General features: G+C 32.7%; 3 protein-coding genes across 7 annotated transcripts in view; 1 reads left to right on the top strand and 2 right to left on the bottom strand.

Annotated features, from left to right (window-relative positions):
* The window catches only part of LOC143247009 (DNA-directed RNA polymerase III subunit RPC3-like), a 21,465-nt gene extending 8,096 nt beyond the window's left edge, over window positions 1-13,369 (top strand). The window contains exons 2-10 of the mRNA XM_076494308.1: window positions 8,929-9,041; window positions 9,246-9,397; window positions 9,632-9,774; window positions 10,523-10,700; window positions 11,223-11,403; window positions 11,603-11,723; window positions 11,979-12,047; window positions 12,154-12,321; window positions 12,950-13,369. Coding sequence (XP_076350423.1) covers window positions 8,929-9,041; window positions 9,246-9,397; window positions 9,632-9,774; window positions 10,523-10,700; window positions 11,223-11,403; window positions 11,603-11,613 — 778 coding nt within the window. The 3' untranslated portion in view covers window positions 11,614-11,723; window positions 11,979-12,047; window positions 12,154-12,321; window positions 12,950-13,369. The remainder of the gene's footprint in view (window positions 1-8,928; window positions 9,042-9,245; window positions 9,398-9,631; window positions 9,775-10,522; window positions 10,701-11,222; window positions 11,404-11,602; window positions 11,724-11,978; window positions 12,048-12,153; window positions 12,322-12,949) is intronic.
* LOC143247018 (alanine--tRNA ligase, cytoplasmic-like) overlaps window positions 1-27,277 on the bottom strand; it is a 325,641-nt gene that overhangs the window by 185,572 nt on the left and 112,792 nt on the right.
* Window positions 6,588-27,277, bottom strand: LOC143247010 (centromere protein H-like). 5 transcript variants are annotated; one of them, XM_076494311.1, is made up of 10 exons: window positions 27,132-27,277; window positions 20,683-20,886; window positions 18,829-18,886; window positions 18,035-18,106; window positions 15,670-15,774; window positions 15,445-15,508; window positions 15,152-15,203; window positions 14,256-14,355; window positions 13,063-13,254; window positions 6,588-9,701 (listed from the first exon to the last, which is right to left on the bottom strand). In XM_076494311.1, the coding sequence occupies exons 2-9, from the start codon at window positions 20,876-20,878 to the stop codon at window positions 13,110-13,112; spliced, it is 792 nt and encodes a 263-aa protein (XP_076350426.1). In that variant the 5' UTR covers window positions 20,879-20,886; window positions 27,132-27,277; the 3' UTR covers window positions 6,588-9,701; window positions 13,063-13,109. The 5 variants fall into 5 exon arrangements, with proteins under 5 accessions (XP_076350426.1, XP_076350425.1, XP_076350427.1 ...); XM_076494310.1 differs by having other exon boundaries at window positions 6,588-7,181; XM_076494312.1 differs by lacking the exon at window positions 6,588-9,701 and adding an exon at window positions 22,206-22,284 and having other exon boundaries at window positions 13,032-13,254; window positions 27,132-27,150.

The raw sequence follows: 27,277 nt of genomic DNA, 5'->3' as shown, positions 1-27,277 counted from the left end.
TAGTTTATTATTAATGTGAACCCCTTAATCGTCAGGAAGTTTGGGATGGGGTATTTCATATCCACACACTGTTTTTCAGTACCTACACTAGGGCATGTCTGATGCGTTCCGTGTTCAATTTTTATTGCAATCCCATATTTTTGAAGCTCAGACGCTATCGCATTGCGGGGTAGCTTACAAGGTGCCAATCTGATGGTTAAACCTTTTAATGTTTTGTGCGCCGGCTCTGCTCTAATTATTTTCCCATTAAAAGTGAAGTTATCTTTATTTAACAACGTTTGAAAGATTGCACACGAAAAATATTAATATTCGATTCATTAAATAAAGTTAGAACGACAAATTACACCCACAAACCACAATAAAGTTTTCTGAACAGATGACGTCAACAGAACATAAACCACAAATAGCCACGAACCCAGTATCACATTCCCAAACTCCGACGACATATCTCCCCAGGGCCCGGCATGACCAGGTGGGTTAAGGCGTTCGACTCGTTATCTGAGGGTCGCGGATTCGAATCCCGGTTGCATCAAACATGCTCGTCCTTTCAGCCGTGGGGGCATTATAATGCAACGGTCAATCCCACTATTCGTTGGTAAAAGAGTAGCCCAAGAGTTGACGGTGGGTAGTGATGACTAGCTGCCTTCCCTCTAGCCTTACACTGCTAAATTAGGGACGGCTAGCGCAGATAACCCTCAAGTAGCTTTACGCAAAATTCCAAAACAAACAAACATTTATGAAAATACAGCCTTGCACGCTTAGCCCGTGTATACATAGTAAAGTTGATGTAATTTTCACTATCCAATTATAGTAAAAGTGTTGACCGAGCATTAATGTGTTCTCATTAGCTAGCTGCCTCTTCTCTACTTTATAATTGAAATATTATGGTTAACAGGCATGTATAATTGAGAGTGAAAAACACGAAAACTGACGTATTTTGGCACTATGAAAGGTAGAAATCATTATTATTAGATACATCTGACATGTTTCGGTAAGATGTACCATCACCAGGGCTAGTATGTAATGTGGTTAACGAAGTAAAAATAAAATACATTTTTTACTGTCGTGTATCAGTAGTGCTACAATTAAACCTGATAAAGTGTAACATTATTATGATATGTCGTTATATGTTTATATTAGATAAATTGAAACATGTAAGACTGGATCACATATATAAAAGTGTGGCAATTGTTTTTATTCAGTTTGTTAACACAGCATATAAATAAATATACATACTACATTATTTGTTTCTTTTTGTACTTTGTCACGGTAAGTCTACAGATTTGCAACACTAAAATCAGGGGTTCGATTCCCCTCGGTGGACTCAGCAGATAGCTCAATGTAGCTTTGCTATAAGTAAACACATACACTTTGTCGTCGTTTTACTCTTGAATATAAAATTGTTTTTCACACTTAAGTGCGTATATGATATCATATAATAATGTCAACAACACGAGTTGCATTTAATACATAAAGAGTACGTTAGGCTTAAAGTGTTCGCTTTTATCTGTGAGTTAGAAACATTTAACATGCTGAAATATTCCAAAGCAGATGAAATAGTTATTTGATTCTTGTTTCTAAAAAGTAATAAATTAAAAGGAAACGATTACCATAATTTTTGTTTCACCAGAGTCATCTTTGGTATTTTGTATATAATACGTACATAATAATGTGAATAACGTATGTTGCGCGATTAGAGTACGTTAGGCTTAAAGTGTTCGCTTTTATCTATGAATCACAAACATTTAACATGCTGAAATATTCCAAAGCCTGGGACATTTTGACAAGTTATTTGATTCTTGTTTCTAAAAATTAATTAATCAGAAGGAAACTGTTGCCATCACATTTTTTAACCAGAGTCATCTTTGGTATTTTGTTTATTAGAAAATTATCTCAATGTGGCGGTTAGGCTACATTTGAAATATTGTGTTCACTTTTACATTACAATGTAAAATTACAATAAAACAAAAGTTTATTATTGACATATAACAATCTCTCGATTATATAGCTATATTACATGTAAAGTAACAGTATCCCTAATTGTTATAGTTATATTGTTGTTAGGTTATTATTCAATTCTAGATTATCTTCGTTTGTTTGTTTGTTTTTATTTCGCGTAAAGCTTCACGATGGCTATCTGCACTAGATGTCCCTAATTTAGCGGTGTAAGACAAGAGGGAAGGCACCTAATCATCACCACCCACGGCTAAATCTTGGGCTATTCTTTTACCAACGAATAGTGGGATTGACCATTACGTTATATCGTCCCCACGGCTGAAAGGGCGATAACTACAAACTCCTATTTTGGCTCCACGTTGTTACGTGGAAACATATATTTCATGAAGTTAAAATAACGATTCGTAATAAGAGTAGATAATGTCTATAATAACTCCGGCCTTATTTGTTTAAATTTTGTACGGTCCCTATTTGCAGATTTTTAAATATCCAGCTTTTTATTTATTTATTTTATTTGTTGGCTTTTTTATGCTCAACTCTGGATAAAAAACAACTTAACCCTATACACTGTAATGTTAATAATAAACATAACTAGTAACTCGCTGATACGGTTCATATTTATTTTACTGTACCTAACGTATATTCGATCGTATTCATTTGAGATGTAAAATATGGGGTGAGGGTTGCGGGTTCGCATCCCCGTCGCGCCAAACATGCTCGCCCTCTCAGCTGTGGGGGCGTTATAATGTGACGGTTAATCCCACTATTTGTTGGTAAAAGAGTTGGCGGTGGGTGGTGATGACTAGTTGCCTTCCCTCTAGTCTTACACTACTAAATTAGGGACGGCTAACACAGATCGCCCTCGAGTAGCTTTGTGCGAAATTCAGAAAACAAACAAACAATATTCGCAGTATCTTATTTGGTTTTCTATAAAACGTTTTTGTACAATATACAAAGACGTTTCTTATTGTACACTGACAAGAGAATAATAAGTTACAAATATACCGTTTTGAGCGATTTTTCTTTTCCTCTGAAGACTAACGTGTTTGCTTTTCTGTGTACATTCGTCCAATACTAAAGAGTTCAGTATTGCTTGAACCGAATCTTTACTGTTTAAAAGGCCTTTTGTCTGAACGTTCTATTAGGATTTTAAGGAATTCCTTGAGAATCCTTTTATGAACCACTATTACAGTTCATGATTATATCACTTTAATTGTTTCAGTATTGAAACTTACAAAATATGCCATCAACGGTAATCAATAAAAAAGCCCATACTAATTTTCTTCCAAGTAAATGCTGATGACCAAACTAAAAATCGAAGCACCGAAGTGTACTTAGTCTGCAGAGAACGTTTTGATAAAGTTGTATTTTTATGTTTGTTACATGCTGGTAAACGGTAATTAAAATTGTAGCAATTAAGATTTGTTGTATGTTGTATAAAATATTTAAAGAAGGAAATATAAAAAATCGCGCTGTTAAATAAGATTAAATTATAAATACGAAAATCTATTAAAAAGGTTAAAGAGTAATCAATGAATCATTTAGTTCAGTGCCAGTTACACGGTGAGGGTTAGTGTGTAGGTGACAAAATCACATTAATAATATAAGTGTATGTTAGTTTCAAACGTTCTGCGAAACATTACTTGAATTGTGGATTTTAAAGATAGGTCTACAATTAGCGTAGCTTATAACAAATATGTTTCTCTTAAGGAAGAAATAAATCATTTCATTATTGTTGCGCGGACTAAAATTAACATTACTTTTAGCAACTAATCCAAAAGAATACGACCAACGATATGCTTAGGACATTTTTTTTATTCAATTAACCACTGTAGCTTATTATAAAAACAAAAAAAAATTTGGCTATGTAGAAAGAAAGTTTACTGTTATTAATAATTAACGCTCGTATAAAAAGAAAGAAAGAGTGAACTGCTGCAACTAACTGAATTGGCTGCGAAAATTTATAAGTAAAAGGATTTATTGTTTTGAAGTTAATCACAAAGCAAAATAATGGACTATCTGGACAGGTATCAAAATCCGGATTTCGCAGACATGCTGCTGTGAAGTGCAAGTAGAAAAATATTCTAATAATGTGAAAAAGAAGATTAAATGAAAAATCATAACAACATATAAGTATTTAACTTTATTACTGAAAATATTGTCAAAAAACTAATAATTGTAGTTACCTTTTAAACTTTTGTCTGAAATAATATTATCTAAGTAAATTAAAACTTTTGTGCGGAATTTATACACATAATATGAAAAATTTGTGGTGTTAAATTGTTCTCATTGTCACATATTTATTTCTTTAATAAAATGATTCTGAGAAGGAAAATAACTTCTTTTTTTTTTAATTACCTGCCATCTAGTGATTGTAATATCGACATGAGAGCATGTGAGTGACAAAAAGGTGTTTGTTTTGAAGTAAAATTTGCGTCTTTTATTTTTGCTGTAAATTTTTAACCTTAGTTTAAAAAATTCAGTGTGTTAAGTTAGAAAATTTGTACCACACAACTATGTCGAAAGCAAAGAACAATTTGTGTTCTGTCTTGTTAAAAGAGCATTTTGGAGAAGTCGTTCAAAATATTGGAACACTTTTGATGAAAAAGGGTTCTATGTCGTTACGATTGCTGTTTATTGATTCAAAGCTTCCGCTTCAAAAGGTAAGATCAAAATATTTTTCTCATTTTTAAGTTATGTTTTTTAAGAGTAGCTGAAACTTTTAATACCAGGGCGTGTCGTTGTTTTTATCAACTTATTTAATTTCAAAAAATTAACTAAAGGTTTTATGCCATTCGTTTATACATCGATATAAATTACACTATTGTACTGTCTGTCCATGTTGATGGATGTTTACCAGATTTCGCATTAAGGTTTCTTTGGTTCATGCAGATGTGCGGTTCACATGTTTTGTTTATGTCAAAAATCATGTCCACTGTTTCTCGCAAACCACACTTGAAATGATTAGGGTTAAGTACTAGTAGTTATAGAGTATATCCATTTTTAATGATCATTTCATGTGAAAAAAAGTCAAGATTTCATATTCTTAGTACAAGTAAAGAACTGTCATTAAGAAAAAAATAAACAACGCATTGTCCAGATGACCTTTATATATTATTGTATAAAAATGTTATACACTTTAAAGTACACTGTGGGTTTTGTACCTGTGAATATTACCACAGCTGAGGTCTGATTGTAACAGTATTTATTACAGGTTTTGTATTTTTGATGATATAACGAACTTGTATTGGGTCACAATCTGCTATCAGAATGTCCAGTTCTTGGGTCAGCCAGTATATTAGGTCACATTGTGATATCACAATCCACTATTAAACCATGTAGTTCACTGGACTCAATATGAAAATGTTTGTTGTGTAGATTAATCATGCATAGAGATAAAATTTTGTTTTCTTAAACATTATTATGGAATGTTTTAAATAAGTTGGATGCTCCAATGATAAGTAATAATTTTAATTTTTACCTGTTTACATATATTTAATAATCGTGTCCCTCTTGGGAAAGCAGACCATCAGATTCATGGAAGATATTAGCTAACAAAGATACTTTAATACACATTATTTACACAAGATGGACGGTCTGACCATTTCTCGCAACGGAACTTGTTTTACTGCATCATCGTTTACTAAAACTTTTTACAACCAGAGTAAATTTATTGTCATTTATCCTTAATTGGAATCAAACTTTTGATGAGGAATGTCTAGCCATTGGCTTTCACTTAAACACAGAAATAAACTGATTAAAGATAAGCCCATAGCAACACCATCAACTTGTTCTTACAACTTACCACTCAAGATAGAATGAGAATCTTCAGCAACAAATTTATCACTTGAAGTCAGTATAACTTGGTATAGTCACATTGTTATAACCATTATTAAAATCATATTACTTAACTTATATTTTATACAAAGGTATATTTGTATATAATTTTACATCAAAGCCAAGGTAAATTTGACTTTCAAACTTCCAAGACTGTCTTTTAAAGTATAACATATAGTATGTATTTAAATAACTGCCACATTTATTAGAATGTCTGATGTGTTTTGTAGGTGAAGAAAGCACTCTGTGTTCTGATTCAACACAACATGGTGGAGTTCAAAGTTGGTACTCGTGGTTACCCTGAATACACCTTGTTAACCGATAATGCTTTGCTACTGTTACGATATCCACGGTACATTTACAATGCAAAACCCTGTAAGTGTTTGATAATTAACAGATTGTAGCTTGATACAATGGAACTTAGCATCTTTAAACAGACTATACAACTACCTATTGAAGTTGTTCATAAAATTCATTTTTCTTTCTACCTTGTCCAAAATCCTAAAAAAACTTTATATGATGTTAATCTTGGATCAAGGAAACAAAGTAATCCTGTCATCAGTTTGTTTCTTGACTATTTTTAGTCAAGATATATATTGTACCTTCAAGAAATCAGCATAAATACCTTCTGTGTTGCTTGTACAGAGACATTTCAGATGTTTAAATTTAACCCTAAATGGTAAAACTTAAAATATTGTAACATGTCTTTGAATCAGAAATGTATCTTTATTATTTTACAAGGTTTATTGTCTCTAACACTGCAACATAAAATGGAGACAATAAATGATTTGCCATTTTTTCTCACAGCAATATTTTATTACTTGCTTTTAATAGGTAATAAATTACAAAATCATCATTAAAACAACACTCATGCATAAGAAAATAATATAACAGTTGAACTAGGATTAATTATGTAAGATCCTAAGTCATTTAATTATAAGTAGACATGAATGGATTCTTGTTGAGAGTTAGGAAAAACAGAACATAAAACAGAAAGAAATCACATTTCATTTGTTTTATTATATTTGATATAATTTGAAATTGAACAATTTATAACTTAAAAGACAACACAGCTCCACTAAGTAATCACTGTTATTCAGAAGTAAAGGTGAAACATAATACCAGTTGATTCTAAAAGTAACTGGTTAATGCTAATAAATATTTGATAACAATTGTTAAATCTGTGTATACAATAATTTTATAATGGTTTTATTACTCTACAGTGAGTGACCTGAAACAAAGTATAATTTTACGTCCAATATTAAAATACGATGTTATGTTTACATCATAAAAAAACTGTAATGTTTCTGTAATGTTGTTCATCCTCTCAATATTTTTGTACTTCTAAAAGATGGTCTGATCCAAGATGAAACAAGTTTTCAATTTATCTATACAGAATAAAAAAATTTTGTTAAAATACTTTCATGTCTACCTACAAAACTGAGACTTGGTTTTCATTTAATTTTGTTAGATAATTAAAAAAATATATCAGTGGTGCTGAATATAAGTTTAACGTTGTGTTATTACCCTTGTTAAATTTCAGCTACACTTAAGTAAACAACTAAAAAGGTACAGTTAGTAATGTGTCCAATATAGTTGTCTGTAAGTGTTAAAGGTTCACGGAGCAAGCAGTTGAGGGTTGATATTTGTGATGGGCAGAATATATGTACCCCAAGGTTTATCATTCCCGATCAGTTTGCTACTGAAATAGGTGGCGTTTCAAACAGAGTTGGTTTACACTGTTTAATTATCAATGTGACAGAAGGAATACATACACTTTTGTTTGAATATTATAGGAGAGTCATAATTTATTTACGAGTTAAAAGGGTCATTCCATGTCAAATCATCCAGGGGACTGCAGGTGATCCCCACAGAATGCCTTGAAAAAATTTACATGTGCTTATCTACCCATACAATGAAAAATTGCCAAAGATTAGATCAATATATCTAATAGTTTCTGATTTACAGCCGTGTAAAATTTAATTTTTTTATATTTGGCAAATTCATTTTGGGACAACTTTGGCTGCTTAAAGCTACAAGAGTAATGATGGTAGAAGGCTGAAATTTGTTACATTTATTGAATTAATCTCACAGAATTCAAAATGGTCTCAAACCAAATTTATCTCCTTAGGATTTGCATAGTGAGGCTGTAAAATCACCTGAAAACCACAAATTGTAAAATATATTGGTTTATGTAATAAGCCATAGCTCTAAGACTTAATATGATACAAAGCTGAATTGTTTTTCAAATTTCCTATAACATATCAGTTGATAAATCAGTAATTGTTGTAATTAAAAGTCTGTTAGATCTGTAAAAAAATGTAGTTGCATGCAACTTTGTATGATTTAGCTAAAAATAGCCCTACTTGAGACGACAGTTTGACTATGTCACCAGTTATTCAGCCTTTTCAGATTTTTACCATATATTCTTACATCTCTGAATATGGTCTACAAAACAACTCAGGATGGTGTTCAACCTACTTTTTGAGTTATATATCTGAGGAGGTCACCTGGATGATTTGACATGGAATGACCCAAAGCTAGGTTTCAAGATATTTATTAGTGTATTTCCAAATAGTCTGCCTCAAAACTGCAAAAACAAATCACCTTATTTTATTGCCATCTGCTGTCTAGAAAAGGAACTATTTAAAGTGGGTAGCATTTAATACTGTGATCTGATGAATAACCAAGAGGTTTTTATTTCAAATTGTGTTAATAGTTGGTGAATGTAGAAAATGACTGTTTGAACAGTCAGAAGGCATAGCAAACAAAAGGTTTGCATATTACAAAAATAGTTTATTGTTTAGGCCTTAAGAAGAACAAAAGCCCAAAATGTTACAATAATAAGTATTGATAGTACCTTCATGGTTCTTGTTTTTACTTCATTAAATATGTGAAAGAGACAAGAAGTTCTAATGAAACTGTTACTCCATGAAATGCGCAGCATTTAAAATTATGAAATCAGGAAAACAATTTGAGGAGTGATAGACGACAAACTATTGTATATTAAATAGACTTTAGTATAAAAATGTTTGATGTTTTACATCTTATATTGTATACCATTCTTGTGAAAAACATTGACACATGTGGAATTTTCATAATTATTTGTACAAAAGCCACAATATTTAATTATAGGTATGGATACACAGGTGAGCTCATTGTGGAAGAACTACTGACCAATGGTCAAATGACCATGAGTACTGTTGTTGGCAAGGTAACCTCACGACTGTCTGAGGCAACAGAAAGTGGTAATATTGTTCTGCTATTCATTACTGTTGAAAATAACACATTGGATCACTTACCTATAATACACCAAGTTGACACATATATCCGATAAGTTTATTGTAAGGTTTAATTACTGCTATACTGACAAAAAGACATTGTGAAATAGAATAATTTCTTATTTAATTTTACTTTTGGAAATAATTTCAAAATAATTGTTTACATTTCAGGTGTGTCACCAAATCAAGTTAAAGACATTTTCGTTAAATTAGTACAAACGCACTTTGTTCAGCGCTGTCCTGTACCGCAGTCATCCGACGGAGTGAAACCCGTAGCACCCACAATGAATATATCTGAAAACGAAATGTATTTAATTCCAGAGGTGTGTGTTTGTTCAGTCCGAGTGCTGCATTCATGAAAATCTTTGGTGTTAAACCTTTGTTAAAGTTGGATCTTAACTGTGTTTCTTAATGCATACAAGTACTTGTAAGTGTAAAACAAAATATAGGGACAAATGATAAGTTTAATAGGATTGAAAACAAAAGACTTTATAGACATGTCATCTGCTTGATATAAATATTCTATATCCTAATGCATCAAGTTTTATTTTATCAAGATAAAGTTGCATCTTCTCCGTAAATCAGAAGGCACTGACGAACCCCCAGCAAAGAGACGACGAGTGGAAACTGAGGATGAGAAACAACCTGATGAAGATATTTACTGGAGGGTCAACTTCGTTCGTTTCCACCATTACTTTAGGTTGGTCAACATTTATGTCACTTGTAACCTTAAACCTTTAAATTAGAGATTCATCACTTCTAATGTAACAAGTATAAAATAATTGTTACATTAGTTTCTGTTAAAACACAGTTGGAATTTTACATTAAATGTTCACACTTTTAAATTATCTGTCACATTCTGTGCTGGTTTACCATAAATTTCTGTCTATTATAGATTGTGTAATGGAGATTAGTACTACTGCAATCAAAATCATTGTAAATATTTGTTCCACTGTTTAATACCGTATGATTATACGGAGTGTTATATCTAACAAACTTTGAACAAAACTAGGTGCTTTATATTGTATTTATACAGGGTTTTTGGAAAGTCACTGTGCACTTATATATTTATTAACAGATATGTTTCAATACAGGAGGTAAATATGAATGACAATTATAAACAATGTTGAAAGTGACCCCCATGGCATCAATACAGGCTTGGATCCTTCTTATTTTGTTTCTAAACACCGCTATCAGTTGCTGGCTTGAAATAGACTGAATAAAATATGATTACAAAACTGCACAGTGACTTTCCGAACACCCTGTATTATCACAAGTAAAAGAATTTCCACTGTCAAGAGGAGGGTAAGAAAGTAATATATGAACTGTTGAAACTACAATCTGGTTTCTTGAAATTACTGTTGGTAGCTGTACACAGTTTATTAGAAACTACGTTTGTGACATGTCAGTTTAGTTTCACAGTAATGTCGGTGTTTTTATCCCTCCAGAGATCAAGCTTTAATCGATGCTGCGTCACGAAGACTAGGGCCGAGAGCAGCCGATATCTTACGGACAATATTAAGGTTGGCAGAGACTCGATCAGACCCCTGGACTCCAACAACTTGCTGTGTCTCCCAGCAAGAAATATTACAGGCTGTAGTTAAAGAAACCAACATTGTAAAACTGGTAACCAAAGTCTTTGATCCTTCAAGTTGATTTACACATTCACTTTAATAAAAGCTCCAGTATCAGAACTGGCTTGGAAACTCTTCAGATGTATGACTTTCAGGCTTGTGATGAAACCAATATGTAATATATTCGTTGATAGATTGCTTAGGCAGAGTAAACACGATGAAAAGTGTCATCAGTATGTAATATAGTTACAGAACCTGCCAATAAAAGTACCTCAACTTTCGTCAGTATTTTTCTTACTTGTTTTAAACTGTATGTGCCTATTGCATGGTACCGTAAGACTATTTTATAAACCAAAAAGAAGTTGTTAAAGTAATTACTAAAAGAATAGCCAATAAAATGAAGTTTACTACCTTTATGTAATGTTAAAACAACAACAGGAAGTGTGTGTTCAAAAGCTAGACTTAGATACTTGAAGTTTGGAACACCAGAAATGGAGCTCTTAAAAAAATAGATTACGAGGAAGAAAATAAGCAAACATTCTGCCAACATCGTTACGGTTTACCTTCTTTTCAGGAAATTGCTCCTTATCTGTCTGTTCTGACAGAAGACAGTGCCAACTTACTGTCAAAAGTGGAAGACCGTGGCGGAGGAGTATACACTGTCACAACTTATAAAGCTTTGCAGAAGTTAGTGGAAGCTATCATTATGTCTGTCGTGGAGGACAGATTTGGATCAAATGTTGCAGAATATTTAGGTGATGTTACATTGTTGCTATTTCAAATAATCACATAGAAATCTAAAACATCCAACATTATAATGAAATCTTAGCGTTTGTATGGTTTCTGTGTTATTCAGCCAAGATGTCAGGGTTTTAAAGATGACTCAATACTGGTTTGTAACTTTCTGTTGGATAAGAGAACATGGAATGTAACTAATGAATGTTTCCTTTTCAGGCTGTTACTGATGAAAAAGTACTTGGAACAGAAACAGATAGAAGACCTGGCCATGATTCCAGCTAAAGACACGAAGGAATATACATACAAACTGTTCCAGGAAAAGTTTCTGAATACTCACGTAAGTTGAAACGTTCCTTGGATATTTTCTGTAAAACTCAATACAGAACTGAGTGTTGCATGAAAGTGTAAGCAACTTCAGCATTAATAAATCTAGAAGAATTAGGACATCCTCCAAGTTATTACTTAAAGGACTGTGCAAGTTATAATTATTTGCTTCATGTTAACAGTTTGTTAGAATTTTGTGAGTAGTTTCATGTAATTTTCTAATCTAACTACACACAAATCAGAAATTCCACTTTTTGTTTAATTACAGGAAGTTCCCAGGACCATGGATCACGCGCCATCTCGTACATTCTTTCTCTGTTATGTTAACATAAACCAGGTATGTGAGACCTGTCATAGACAGTTATAATACTCTACGTTCCATTAACACAAACAACTGTTCTGTTTGCAACAAGAAGAGATACTAAAGGTGTTTTCATCTCCAGGTATGTAGAATGGTTTTAGAGCGGTGCTATATGGCAGCTCACAACGCCATCAGTCGACAAGAGTGGGAAACCAAAGAAAATAAACGCCTTTAGGAGAAACAACAGAGAGTGGAGGCTATTATTGCAACTCTTAAAGAAAATGCAGCAGACCAAACACAGATTGATGAGGTTGGTAAAGTATGATTAACTTTTAGTCTTTTTCATATCACCATAGGTACTTGTATTGAGTAGGACTACAACATTATCCTGTTATCCGATCTCTGTTGAGGTCACCTTAGTGTAGATATTTTCTCTGACCTTTAATCCAGGTTTATATGTCCACCTAAGGTCAGTTTATCTCAACGTGTTATGTACTTTAAACTATTCACTGCTCTGACCATTTTCTCCATAACCATGATATGTTGCAGTAATAATTATTTTAGAGAAAGCTTTCAGAAACAATGCATATGCTTCCATGTTTTTATATATTGATCAGAGATAAATCAGTACTGACTGGACATAACAACTGGGATCCATGTAAAATTGTAGTCAACACTCACTACTGGAACCACCTTCAGATAATATGGCTTCACAGTCATGATGAGATAGCCAGTGCATGTTATATTTTTAATACATTACACAAGTACCTGTTGTGACCTGAAGGAGGCCTAAGAAGAGAAGTTAAAGCATCTCTCCACCCCCCCAAAAAAAAGACTTGGCTTTACTGTGTGTGTGTGTGAAGTGGTACCATATAAGAAACAACTAACTGCTTAAGCATATGTTTGAATGTTATTTTTCTTCCATTTTAATTTAACAGGTAGAAGAAATGATAACTCCTCCAGAACACGCACAACTGAGTCACGTAAGAAGCGTAGTGAAAAAGATAGAGAGAAGCCAACTTCAACTGGATGAGACAATATTTATACTGACCTTGTTCATTAACTTGAGGAAGTGAGCTCCTTAAAACTCTACATATTTTACTCAGTTTTACCCAAGGACAAAACTATTTCTCTCAGCTGAGCATCTTCAGCCCAGTTGACTCCCGAACCAGCAATGCACAGTTGGAAGACGTGATTCAAAATAACAAGTGGCTCTTTCTGCTTCCTAATTTTTTCTTCTAACCTGTGAAGAAAAAGTTATCCAAGTCTCAACTAGATTTGTTAGAAATTAAGTGAATGTGTAATAAGACAGAATCAGTTTACTATAGAGAGGTAAAATAAACTACTGTGGAACTAAGTATACTCTTTAATCTGTGTTCAATTATCTCAGTAGATTCACAGATATTACTACTGCTGATGATTGCAGGTCATGATAAAACCCTCCCACGTTTTCACAGTACGAAAGAGTTCCTGTATAAATACTTTACAGAGGCTGAGAAAACCAGGTGTGGGACATTCTGAACATTCATTGGATTATACACAGTCTGCAAAACAAAGGAAGTGTGAGCACAAGCATTTTCAAAAATGGTTGATTCACTAAATATAATATTCTAGATTGTCAGTGTTGATAGTCTGAACCAGTGCATTTCACGTACCACCTGAGAGTAAGGGATTAATATTTGATATGTACTTTTAAATTAAATAACAGTAAACTACAGTTTCAGGACATACCCTTTGACCCGGTTAATGGCTTTGTTTTTCAATCGTATTTCAGTAAACAACACTAAATTTTTATATGAATATTTCAAAATTTCAGGGTCTGAAACTTATGCTAACCTTGTGTACTTTGTTTTACCTAATTTGTTGGGAAACTTCAAAACAAACGATTTGATATTATTTATACATTGTCAATCTTCTTAAATAATCCAACACATTATCAGAAATATTACTAATAAATCTAAACACAGACAAGACCAGGCACACTTGAAAATATTTTTATATGACAACTAGAATAAATTTAGAATGCAAATAAAAATATTTACATCATTTCATCTTTACCTGAACATATTAACTACACCTGAGTTAATGGGGAAAAATTTATTTTAGAAGTGTTCGAGTCTGTTCCCAGGAGCACACAATTTTATCTTTATACACTAGAATATAAACACTTTTTATTGTATTTTGAGACAGTCTTATATTAAATTCTTTATCTCTAATTGAACTGTCAAAATTTAAACTTCTTACTCGTGTATTCTGCGTCCTTGAGTTATTTCTTCATGTTGCTGTTTTTCCATTTTCTTCTGCATTATAGAGTTTATAGACTTCTTTCTTTTTCCAGTAAGTTCTGTGAAAGAAGCCGAAGAAATACAACATTATTACTTGAGTGTTTCTTATCTAAATGGGTTCTTAATAACATAACTTTAAGACCCAGTCAATTATACAACACAATATTTTAATAGTTTTTAAATTGAACAATCATTTCTTCTAATAACGGTTAAATACTAAAGTAAATGTGTGAGTAATACAAGAAGGAGTCATTACTTAGAACCTGAACTGTTGACGATATGTGAAGTTACAAACATGTTTAGTGTCCACTTTTTTATAACAACCTATTAATCTGATGTTTGTATTACTATCAAGTTGAATAACTAATATTAATGTATATATTTCAGACATTCTTTGACAAATTACAGTTGATGCTAGCTAACATGTTTAACAGTTTTCTTTTCAACGAGTTACCATGGAAGCCACAAATATGCCTGTTATTCCCATGTAATTTGACCATTAAATATCAAGATGTTTAGTTCTCAAGCCACCAGATGGAGATTTTTTTAATCACCTTAGTGTTCTAGAACACTGGACTTACAACTTTGTAAGCAATTTCTTCAATTTCACAAAGATTTTGATAACTGAAATTATTTTCCTATTTCTCTTGTAAAGAGAATTATGTAAATAGGCCATACAACCTCTCTTCTGTCCTACTCTGCTACTGTGAGGAAATTGCAAAAGTTGCCTTTCAACTAGTCCTTTTATCTGTAAACCACGTCATATACAATTTGCATGTAGCTTAGGATTTTGTGCCATCCAACTCACTGGAAGACATTTCTTTCTAGCTATTTGAAATCACTACACTGACTTACCCAAAAGATCTCTTTCTAACTTCATCATATTTTCTTCCACAGTATGCAATGCCTGAAAGGTCAAATACATTTTAACAATACTTTATGTTCGATTGTTGCTAACTGGTTTTAAATTATTTCACTAAGTCATATTTAGGACACTCGAAATGTGATGTTTTTACTCAGCTCACTCAACAATAACAAACAATTGCTATATTTCAAATTCTTGAGACATAAAAACTGTCAGACCTTATTGTCGACAACTTTGGTATTAATGAATGCTATTTAAGTTACACAAACAGATGTTTACTCACTTCCTGTTCGGCAAGGATGTCCGCAGAAACTGCTGTGACGTGATGGAGTAGTTCCTGGACGTACCTGCATATTATCAAAATAAACTGTGTGCTCTTCACTTCCTACTGTACTCATTAAAGAAACCAGAAGTTTAAAAATAATTGCCAATTGTGCCCTAACATCAAATAAATGTTTCAAAATATTACAAGTTGATGTGAGAGCCACAAAACAGTAGATGTACCAACCTGCAATCTCTCTCTCTAAGTCCTAAACTCTCCAACCATTGGCCATCACCTTCTCCAAGTAATCTCCCAAAGGATGCTTTCTTACTGATATCAGCCAACTGTAAACTACATAAAGTTATCTGTGACTTTTTAAACAAGAACACAATGATAAAGATTCAAGCAAAAAGACATCACACTGATTGAAATGGTTATTATACAGAAAACTATTAACATCTGACTACAACCAATATCATGACGACAATGATATCTGGAACAGCAATAACAGCTGCTGGTCCAACATCGTTCTGTTGGATGTTACTGAATAAAGTTGAAACAGTTATACTAAACATCTAGCACAGAAGGAGAATCTACCTGTTTAATACAAACCATATGTTCCATATTTCATGAAAGATAGCAGGTTACACAGTGAGAAATACTCCATTTACCATGAGCTGTTTCTTCTGTAATCATTCTACCATAACTCAACATGAGATGAACTGGTGTTATTCATATAATCAACAGTACTACCTAACTTTGGTACAATAGATTGTTTTGTAATCTATGTCCATCTTCTTTCTACCATTTTTGTCAAAGGTCAAAATGATTTCATGTTGTGGTCAAGAAAACTGAACTTCATCCAAAATATCTTGAATGTTACTTGTTTAGTATCTGGAACGTCCTAAGTACATCTGGAATGTTTGTTTTCAGTAAGACAATATTTTGTGTTATTTTCTATATCCTAACTATATGAGGTCTGTCGATTTGACGAAACTCGTGACCACTATACAAAAATTAGGAAATAAATATAAATTATGCTTTTTCACATTCTAGAATGACCAGAGATTATAACATGAAAACACAAATCTTTAATCTAAACAACTTGAGTGTCATAATGTTATATATTTATTATATAAACCTTACAGGTATGCCTAGCTAACATTACATAACTTACAATGATATAGTGCTTGTGTACTTGTCACCACATCCAATAACACAAAACTAAACTTCAGTCTTCACAAGTGACCTGTCTTTGGCTGTGTTTTAGTAAACTAGTATTTTGTAATGTACAGTCACATTTCAATTATTATACATTATATATATGTATATATAGATTATTAATATTTAGAAATAACTTATTAAACTTATTTTTCTTGCAACACAGAACAGTAGATAAAGAAAACAATTATCTCTTCTAACCAAGATATTTGGGCGTTGCTTATTAAGCCTTTTAAAATCTTCCATGTGGAGGATATCGAATAAAATTTTGTTTGGTTACAGATAAATAACCAAAATAATAAATAGCTATACTTATACCATAGAATTCCACTATAAAGTATTAAGCTTAGGAACTGAGCTGTATCACATTTTTAAAAAATGTGAAATTTTGAGCAGATTAAAAACACAACCTACCTCCTTGAAATATTGGTTTAAAACAGCTTTATAGTGTTTAAACAGATTAAAATGGTTGAGAAAAATCACCAGGGAGACATTTCAAGCTGTCAATTGGTTATTAACATGTCATACATTGAAGTAAGTATATAAAACTACCCATTTCCAAAAATGGAAAGACATGAACAGAGCCACTTTGTTTGATTCGGTACAAAATCAAAAGATGCAGGATTCTTATTTTATAATCTAGTTTCTTAACATCATTAATTTGAGTTCCTAAATCTTACAAATCTATAGACTTTTGGCATCGCAGACACATAATTTGAACCACTGCTACATTCAACATACCACACGACTCACACAAATCTACATTCAAGAGTTCTTTTAATATTTGTTTTGAAATTAAGAAATTACTCATGTATAACACTAAAACATGAATTCTAATCTACAAAACGTAACATGAAACTTATTCACACAAGTCAACAAATGAGATGACATGACCCTTGAACCATGACCCATTGCAATAGGGTTGATACTGTTGACTATCATAGAGAGGAAACAGTTTACTTCCATGATAACAGAATGTTTTATGAATTTTAGGTTTTTAATCTGGTTTCCAAGATCAAGTGTGTTGGGTAAACTTTTGAAACTAATGGTAATTCAATTTCAATGCTCTTCAAACATCTATCACCTACCGGACTGCCAGAAAACAAGAACTTCATGTTGTTATAACATTATTACACATTCTTTAGAACTCTTCATACGTGGGGCACCCTGTGTTCTGCTACCAATCAACAACTGGACAGTGTTGTATCTTTATCAAGTACTTTCTGGACTTGGTAAGTAAATAACATTGGTGGCCTTGTTATCCACGCTAGTATATTATGGTGAATCATATATAAACCCCAAAACTGTTTTTAAATTTAACATACAGTGTTAGTGTTTTTGCAGATATTCTTAATAACTCTAATAAAAGAAATAATAAAAAACTTCCTACCTCTTAAAAATCATGTCCATCATGTTTAAATATGATATTTCACCAAAGAGCTGTTTTTCCAAGTTAGTGATACTGAAAACAATAAAGAACAAGACACAACGATCACAAATATCTATTCTTCAACAACAACTATGTAACATAATAGAGGAAAACAGAGACAACTGTGCTTCACAAACATTATACATCTGTGAAAAGTAATATAAAATATGAAACAGCTTGGATATTTTAGAAGTACACAAATGTTCTATACAACCAAAGTTCCCTCCTTCATGCCTCAGAGTAAGTGGCATCTGGTTCTTTAGGTAAACTGTTCACAAGCTAGTTTAGTCTATACCCGATTCCTTTTCTAATGAAACCAGGATAGTACAAATTAAATGTCTGTAACACTTAGAATTGTCTTTGTTTTCTTCATTTCTGTAATTATAGTTTCATCAATTACAAGCAGTTTCAAGTAATAATTACAAAAACTATAAAACTTAACACTAGGGTCCTGGATTCTTTCTTTCTCTCATAACTAAAATTAAATAAACTAAAACTTTATTTACAATGTACACTGTATGTCTCTTTTTATAAGATTAAAAATAATTTTCATACAGTGCTCTTACAGATATTGTACTTTTCACAGATTAATACAATCATTTTGACCTCATTGAAAAATAAAACTGAACTTTTAATTCTAGAGTGATACAAAAACTTTCAAATAGAAATTCATGACACAAGTGCACAGTATATAAATTGGAGAAAAGCAGGTGACTTCAGAAAGAACTTAAAAACAGATACAACAACAAATGTACCTGTCCTCCAGAGAATCCTTACTGGCATGAGCATACGTCTTTTTCTGTCTTATTTGTTCTGAAACAAACAAGAGAGAATTAGAAGTCAAACAGGTGCATCTTTCACATGGTAGACATTTCAAATAATTATGAAGCATTAAAATAGTACATAAATTTCCTTGTAAAGATGTTACCAGAGCCAAATCTAGACCTACACAGAAAACGATGACAGGAAACATGGACTTAAGTCCAGATAAATAACTGTACAACATATCAAGACAGGAAACACACACATCTTCAGTACAGATAAGTAACTATGCCAGGAAACACACAAGAAGTTCAATCTTCCCCTGTGTTAAATAATGTGGGAAGCAGACTAGTTAGAAGTAAGAGCAACAGCTCTCACAAATGAGAACAGGAACAAATGTTTCTGAAACATGAGAAACACAGGATGAACCACTCCAGAAATGGACCTTCCTCTATCAAAACTGTATCATCAGCAATTAGAGACCAAAAGAGTAGAAGCCAGTGTTGGGTGAATTCAGTGATGGTGAGACTCCCATAGTGGGAACAAATGTGGTAGAAATGTTGATCCACAATTGGGGCTTGAGCTAACAACTTAGTCCTTTGGCAATGGATATAGGTCAGATTGTGCATGTCATAACCTTTTAGAAAGTTACACTGAAAATCTAATTACTTCACTATCAATAAACCTGGTGTCAAAATGAAGTTAATAAATCAAGTCTTAAGTTTTTAATTTTATAAGAAAACAGTTTTAAAAAATCTTCAGTCTTCCCTGGTGTAAGGATTGACATTTGCTCTCTAGGTCTCCTCTCTAATCTAATCTATTTACTACCCCTCCAAAAGTTACAGAACTTAAAATAAATTACTCATTATATTATATAATTTTTCAGACAAAGAATAATTTGTGTAGCCTTCAATGTTGTTTATGGAGCTATAAACCAGGAAACAGAACACACACCTGCTACATCTGTTCTTTCACAAACTACTAATATTGCTCTATAACATTCTATGACTAATAGAAAGGCACAGTTTTATTCTATCAAAGGACATACTATACTGTTTTATGTACAGATAATTCTCCAAGTCACCTCCAGCTCCAAATTTCCTTCTCATAACAACTTTAGTGAAATTTCAAGAACTTCTTACTAAATAGTTAAAAAGCCAGAAAAACTGTGATCTTTATGTGAATTATTTAGTAAACAGTACAACAAGTAAAATGAAAATAAAAAGTAGGCTTAACTTCCAATTAAAAACAATATTTAGATTAGTTAAGACTAATAATGATTCATCATCAGGTATGTTTGCAAATCGCTCAAGAATTACATAACTCAAAGCAGATACTGGAGCTATGCAGCGTTAAAACGCTTATTTAGTGGCAGTTGGTAAAACCTGTATTTCCTATTCAGACTGTGGTACGATCATAGTCATCTGACATTATTTAAATTATTATATCCACAGTGAGAAGAATTTATAACCCTGGATCCACGTGTAACCCAATGTCAGTTTTAGAGTTAATACTATAACAATTAACAATGGGGGTAAGATATGAACCCCACCACCTTTTCAAACAAGTTTTTCTAGCTATTCACGTGTGGAAAGGCTCGTGAGTCGACAATTGTGTTGACCACCGATAACACGAACGTACAGAAAATATTCAACAAATACACTAATTAATTTCACTAATCAGTGCTGTGTATTTTATAAAGAGAACTGGTGAGTTGACCCAAATGTTTTGATAATTTGTTTTTGCACATTTAAGTCCCCAAGTTGTAAAACCCGAAACATAAAACTGTTCGATATGAAACATCCGTACTAAATGTTGTTTGTACAGCAAAGGCAAAGTAAATCTACCTTTCCTCACACACACATCCAACTGGTCAATCCTCTCCTGCGTCCATTCCAGCTTTCGGTTCAAGCCTAGCAGCACATCAGGTTCTGGATGAACCACTCTCTGTGAGAATGCTGAGTTTACACTGATTTCTAAGCTTGTTTGACAGAACTCTTGAGCAACTTTCTTCAATCTCGCGTGAGTCGACAAAGACATCATGAATTCTTCTGCGTTTAAAAAAACAGAGAGAACATATCATACTTTGGTAAACAGTTTCACATATTCATAGAACCGTGTCTCATTTCATTCTTTTGTCCCTAATCATGTTTCTAATATTTCATAAGTAGAAAAAAGGCCAAATATTATATTTCGGTAAAGTATACTATATTTTGCATCAAACGTACATAAATCTGATAGGTTTACTATTATATATCTATTTTAACATCATTGTTTGTTTCATTGTTGTTAAATATGTATTGAGAAATTACCACCAATTCATCAAAATTGTAGAAAATTCTTGAGTGTAAGAATCAACAATGTATGTTAAACAATGTGTGTTGTCAGTGTTGTTATGGAAGTTAATATTTCTAGAAACTCTTCTGCTGTTTATAAACGTAACCAACACGATGTGCCAAGAGACAGTATATATAACACTATGTATCAGAAATTTTGTTCCTGGATAGTGTGTGTTGTTTCTTAATTGCTTGTGTTGTAAAAGTACAGAAAATGACCATTATTCACTTCAAACTTTGCTTTTGTGACCTGGATAATGAAGTTTAGAAATTAACCTATTTTCTATGTAAAAACAGGCAAATTTGAACATTTTCATTTACATAAGGTCTGAATAAAACAAAATATGAATCAAGATTTACATGTATATATACTAAAGTTATACAGAAATGTTTAGAAGTGATTAGTCTTTCGAGATTTGCGACTGTAATGTAAATCACTTTCACGTATCATCCTCCAAATATAGTCTCTCAACATGTTTTCGTTATACGCTCCCAGGTCACAAAAGCAAATTTTGAAGAGAAAAATAGGTCTTTTCCATTTACATCAGGCATAAGTAATTGGGAAATAACACTTTCTGTCCAGGAACAAGTAAAAGTAAACATTTTGTTACATAGTGTAATAGTTTCCAATCTCAAAAGCTCTGTGATTAACACTTCATAATTGGGAACTTCAGGCATTTGATCAGGAACATTTATATATTTTGAACATTATATAACATTGAATTTCAGCTGAATAACATCAGACGTTAGTACATCGTGAACCAATGATTGTATATCAGGGAAGTTCTGAATCAAATAAAAGGCTCAATATTGCTTGTATGTTTGTAACACTTCTGTATATAAACCATTACTATAAATTGTATATTTCAATCATGTTGTCAAATATAACAAATTTGATATATGTTGATGTTTAATTAATTTCTAAATTTCAATTATAATTTGACTCCATTTCAGGTTATTTCAAACTGTAATATGTAACATAATAAATTGGAGGTTTATACAAGATAAATGGTAATAAGTAACAGTACGCTTACACTTAAAATTTAATAATGAAATTTTTAGTTGCCTTAAAGCTCGTACATGTACAGACCATGACCAAAGCTCCTTCGTGTTCTGAAAATACAGAAAAGTTGAGAACAGTATTATCACTTTTAACAGCATATTCATCACAAACTTTTGTCCATTATGGCTGAAATGTACAGGAACATATTGCAGTCAGGCATCAGAACTGATGGATGATACATGATCGTATACAAGTGAAAAGAAACACTGAAATTATTTATAAGAAATACCTAACATGAAATGTAGCTACAACATTTTCATAAATTAATAAAGTGAAAAAATCATCTTCCAACAGAGTTCCAGTATTAAACATACATCTTCATATAGTAACAACATGAAGGTATGTTCTACCAGAATGATCCATTATTTAATGTACATCTTTGAAAAGAAAACATAGAAAAGAATCATAACATTCCAAAGTGATCCAGCTAATGCATGTACATCTTCACACAGAAAAACTCTTAAAAGATCGTAATGCACTACAACAGTACCGCACCTTGATATATCAATGCAAAGTAGACATCCAAAAACATCATAGTGTATCAAAATGGACCAAGACCTCCATGTACACTCTTATGTAGAAGACAGCTGGGATGACTACAATGTACCAGAACACACATCTTCACACAATAAATACTAGAAGACAGCTGGGATGATTACAATGTACCAGAATACACATCTTCACACAATAAATACTAGAAGACAGCTAAGATGATTACAATGTACCACAACACATATCTTCACACAATAAATACCAGAAGACAGCTGGGATGATAACAATGCACCAGAATACACATCTTCACACAATAAATACTAGAAGGCAGCTGGGATGATTACAATGTACCAGAACACACATCTTCACACAATAAATACTAGAAGACAGCTGGGATGATTACAATGTACCAGAACACACATCTTCACACAATAAATACTAGAAGACAGCTGGGATGATTACAATGTACCAGAACACACATCTTCATACAATAAATACTAGAAGACAGCTGGGATGATTACAATGTACCACAACACACATCTTCACACAATAAATACCAGAAGACAGCTGGGATGATTACAGTGTACCAGAACACATATCTTCACACAATAAATACCAGAAGACAGCTGGGATGATTACAGTGTACCAGAACACATATCTTCACACAATAAATACTAGAAGACAGCTGGGATGATTACAATGTACCAGAACACACATCTTCACACAATAAATACTAGAAGACAGCTGGGATGATTACAATGTACCAGAACACACATCTTCACACAATAAATACCAGAAGACAGCTGGGATGATTACAATGTACCAGAACACACATCTTCACACAATAAATACTAGAAGACAGCTGGGATGATTACAATGTACCAGAACACACATCTTCACACAATAAATACTAGAAGACAGCTGGGATGATTACAATGTACCAGAACACACATCTTCACACAATAAATACTAGAAGACAGCTGGGATGATTACAATGTACCAGAACACACATCTTCACACAATAAATACTAGAAGACAGCTGGGATGATTACAATGTACCAGAACACACATCTTCACACAATAAATACTAGAAGACAGCTGGGATGATTACAATGTACCAGAACACACATCTTCACACAATAAATACTAGAAGACAGCTGGGATGATTACAATGTACCAGAACACACATCTTCACACAATAAATACTAGAAGACAGCTGGGATGATTACAATGTACCAGAACACACATCTTCACACAATAAATACTAGAAGACAGCTGGGATGATTACAATGTACCAGAACACACATCTTCACACAATAAATACTAGAAGACAGCTGGGATGATTACAATGTACCAGAACACACATCTTCACACAATAAATACTAGAAGACAGCTGGGATGATTACAATGTACCAGAACACACATCTTCACACAATAAATACTAGAAGACAGCTGGGATGATTACAATGTACCAGAACACACATCTTCACACAATAAATACTAGAAGACAGCTGGGATGATTACAATGTACCAGAACACACATCTTCACACAATAAATACTAGAAGACAGCTGGGATGATTACAATGTACCAGAACACACATCTTCACACAATAAATACAAAGACAGCTAAATACTAGAAGACAGCTGGGATGATTACAATGTACCAGAACACACATCTTCACACAATAAATACTAGAAGACAGCTGGGATGATTACAATGTACCAGAACACACATCTTCACACAATAAATACTAGAAGACAGCTGGGATGATTACAATGTACCAGAACACACATCTTCACACAATAAATACTAGAAGACAGCTGGGATGATTACAATGTACCAGAACACACATCTTCACACAATAAATACTAGAAGACAGCTGGGATGATTACAATGTACCAGAACACACATCTTCACACAATAAATACTAGAAGACAGCTGGGATGATTACAATGTACCAGAACACACATCTTCACACAATAAATACTAGAAGACAGCTGGGATGATTACAATGTACCAGAACACACATCTTCACACAATAAATACTAGAAGACAGCTGGGATGATTACAATGTACCAGAACACACATCTTCACACAATAAATACTAGAAGACAGCTGGGATGATTACAATGTACCAGAACACACATCTTCACACAATAAATACTAGAAGACAGCTGGAATGATTACAATGTACCAGAACACACATCTTCACACAATAAATACTAGAAGACAGCTGGGATGATTACAATGTACCAGAACACACATCTTCACACAATAAATACTAGAAGACAGCTGGGATGATTACAATGTACCAGAACACACATCTTCACACAATAAATACTAGAAGACAGCTGGAATGATTACAATGTACCAGAACACACATCTTCACACAATAAATACTAGAAGACAGCTGGGATGATTACAATGTACCAGAACACACATCTTCACACAATAAATACTAGAAGACAGCTGGAATGATTACAATGTACCAGAACACACATCTTCACACAATAAATACCAGAAGACAGCTGGGATGATTACAATGTACCAGAACACACATCTTCACACAATAAATACTAGAAGACAGCTGGGATGATTACAATGTACCAGAACACACATCTTCACACAATAAATACTAGAAGACAGCTGGGATGATTACAATGTACCAGAACACACATCTTCACACAATAAATACTAGAAGACAGCTGGGATGATTACAATGTACCAGAACACACATCTTCACACAATAAATACTAGAAGACAGCTGGGATGATTACAATGCACCAGAATACACATCATCACACAATAAGGACTATAAAGTACCATAATGGTCCAGTTACAACATTTACAATCACAACATATCAGTGGATCAATGTTGTTCACAACATACACGTAAATATTTACTCAAAAAAGATTTGAAAGGATCATAGTGCACTAGAATGCAATGACACATACATCTTAAAATATTCATATATAAAATATATGAAAGAATGATAATCCACCAGAATGATCCAACAACTACATGTACATCTTTACACAATAAATATAACAGACAAATACTTGAAATAGAGGGTGAGAAACAACTGGATATGACCTTCTATAAATAAAAAACAATACCTAATTATTTACTAACAATTTGCATATTTATCTGCCTAACAGTACCTCACGTACATATCACAACTCAATGGCATTCCTAAACATGACCACCAAAGTCAACAAGGGAGAAGGGGTAATTCATAGTTCATCTCTTAAAAACGTTGCAAAAAGACCATCACATTAAAAAAACAAACAAAAAAACACTGACACATGAACAGTCCACATTCATACTTATAGAAAATATTTGTTCTTCACTCATGACACTTATCCAATCTGATTGAACTCCACTTAAAATAACCTTCCAGTTTCTTCTATTTAGCCAGTTTTATCCAACCAGCCAACTTATCTCCCACAGCTATCAAGTTAACCTTTTACAAGCCTTTTATGTATCACCTTATCAAATTCTTTCTGAAAATCCATATACACTTGCCAACATATGCATTAACCTCTTGAAAGAATGTAAAAAGACTAGTAAGATAATATTTTCCACAAGTGAATCTATGATTACTGTCAATAAAATTCTAAACTTTCTCAAATGACTCAGAAAACTGTCTTTATCAAACTGTAAAAAAACTCTTCCAATCACTTATGAATGGGTAATTAACTAAAATATTAATTATCTAAATAATTTTATCACCTTTCTGAAAGAACAGTACATACTTCTAATATTCTGGCGACTGCCCACTTTTCAAAGTCTTCGAAAAAATTGTAGCAAGTGACTTACATAGCAATTTTTTATGTAAAAACTAAAAAAAATGTAAAATTTAATAACCCAGCCATCCAATAATAAACAGATATCACTAACAGTCCCTGCTCAAAGGCCATACTCTCACCCTAAATTCCCCTTAACCTTAATGTACTTGATATGTCAAAGATATTGTAATTCTCTTTTACATTTTCAGCCAGCCTTGTTTTATATACTTTGGTTTCCTAATTTCCCACCTGACAAAGTCTATTAATCTTCTAAAGTCTTCCATCACTGGAGTAGACTTAGATTTCAAATACATTTAATTATTTTCCTTTAATTTTGCATTTTGTGAACTTGACGATGACCGAAGAAGGTCGAAATGTTGTTCGCTCCTCTACATAAAAATTTTCTCAACCCAAACCAGCCGTTTTTACATGTATATTTTGTCTTCAGTTTATACCTTTGACAGCCAACTTATTTTTTTAGTTCCACTTCCTCGATCTCTACCGTATCAAACACTTATTTATTAGAATTCAACAATAAAATTGAACATAAAAGAATTTACAGTAAAGTACTAATAAATATTATAAAATAACTTTTGACAATCATAACATCTTACCGTAATTTACCCCTAATGATTATATTTCAATTTCCAGCGCCATCGGCCTACTACTTAAGCGCCATCCAGAAAAATAACGATATATGGGTATATATATTTATTTTTCAAAACTTTAGTTAGATATTATAGTAATTAACACTCCTACG

This window comes from Tachypleus tridentatus, chromosome 3 (genome assembly GCF_004210375.1).
Source record: "Tachypleus tridentatus isolate NWPU-2018 chromosome 3, ASM421037v1, whole genome shotgun sequence".
In the NCBI taxonomy this organism is placed as follows: domain Eukaryota; kingdom Metazoa; phylum Arthropoda; class Merostomata; order Xiphosura; family Limulidae; genus Tachypleus; species Tachypleus tridentatus.
Note: the sequence above shows the minus strand (reverse complement) of the source record. Positions and strands in the feature narration are given on the sequence as shown.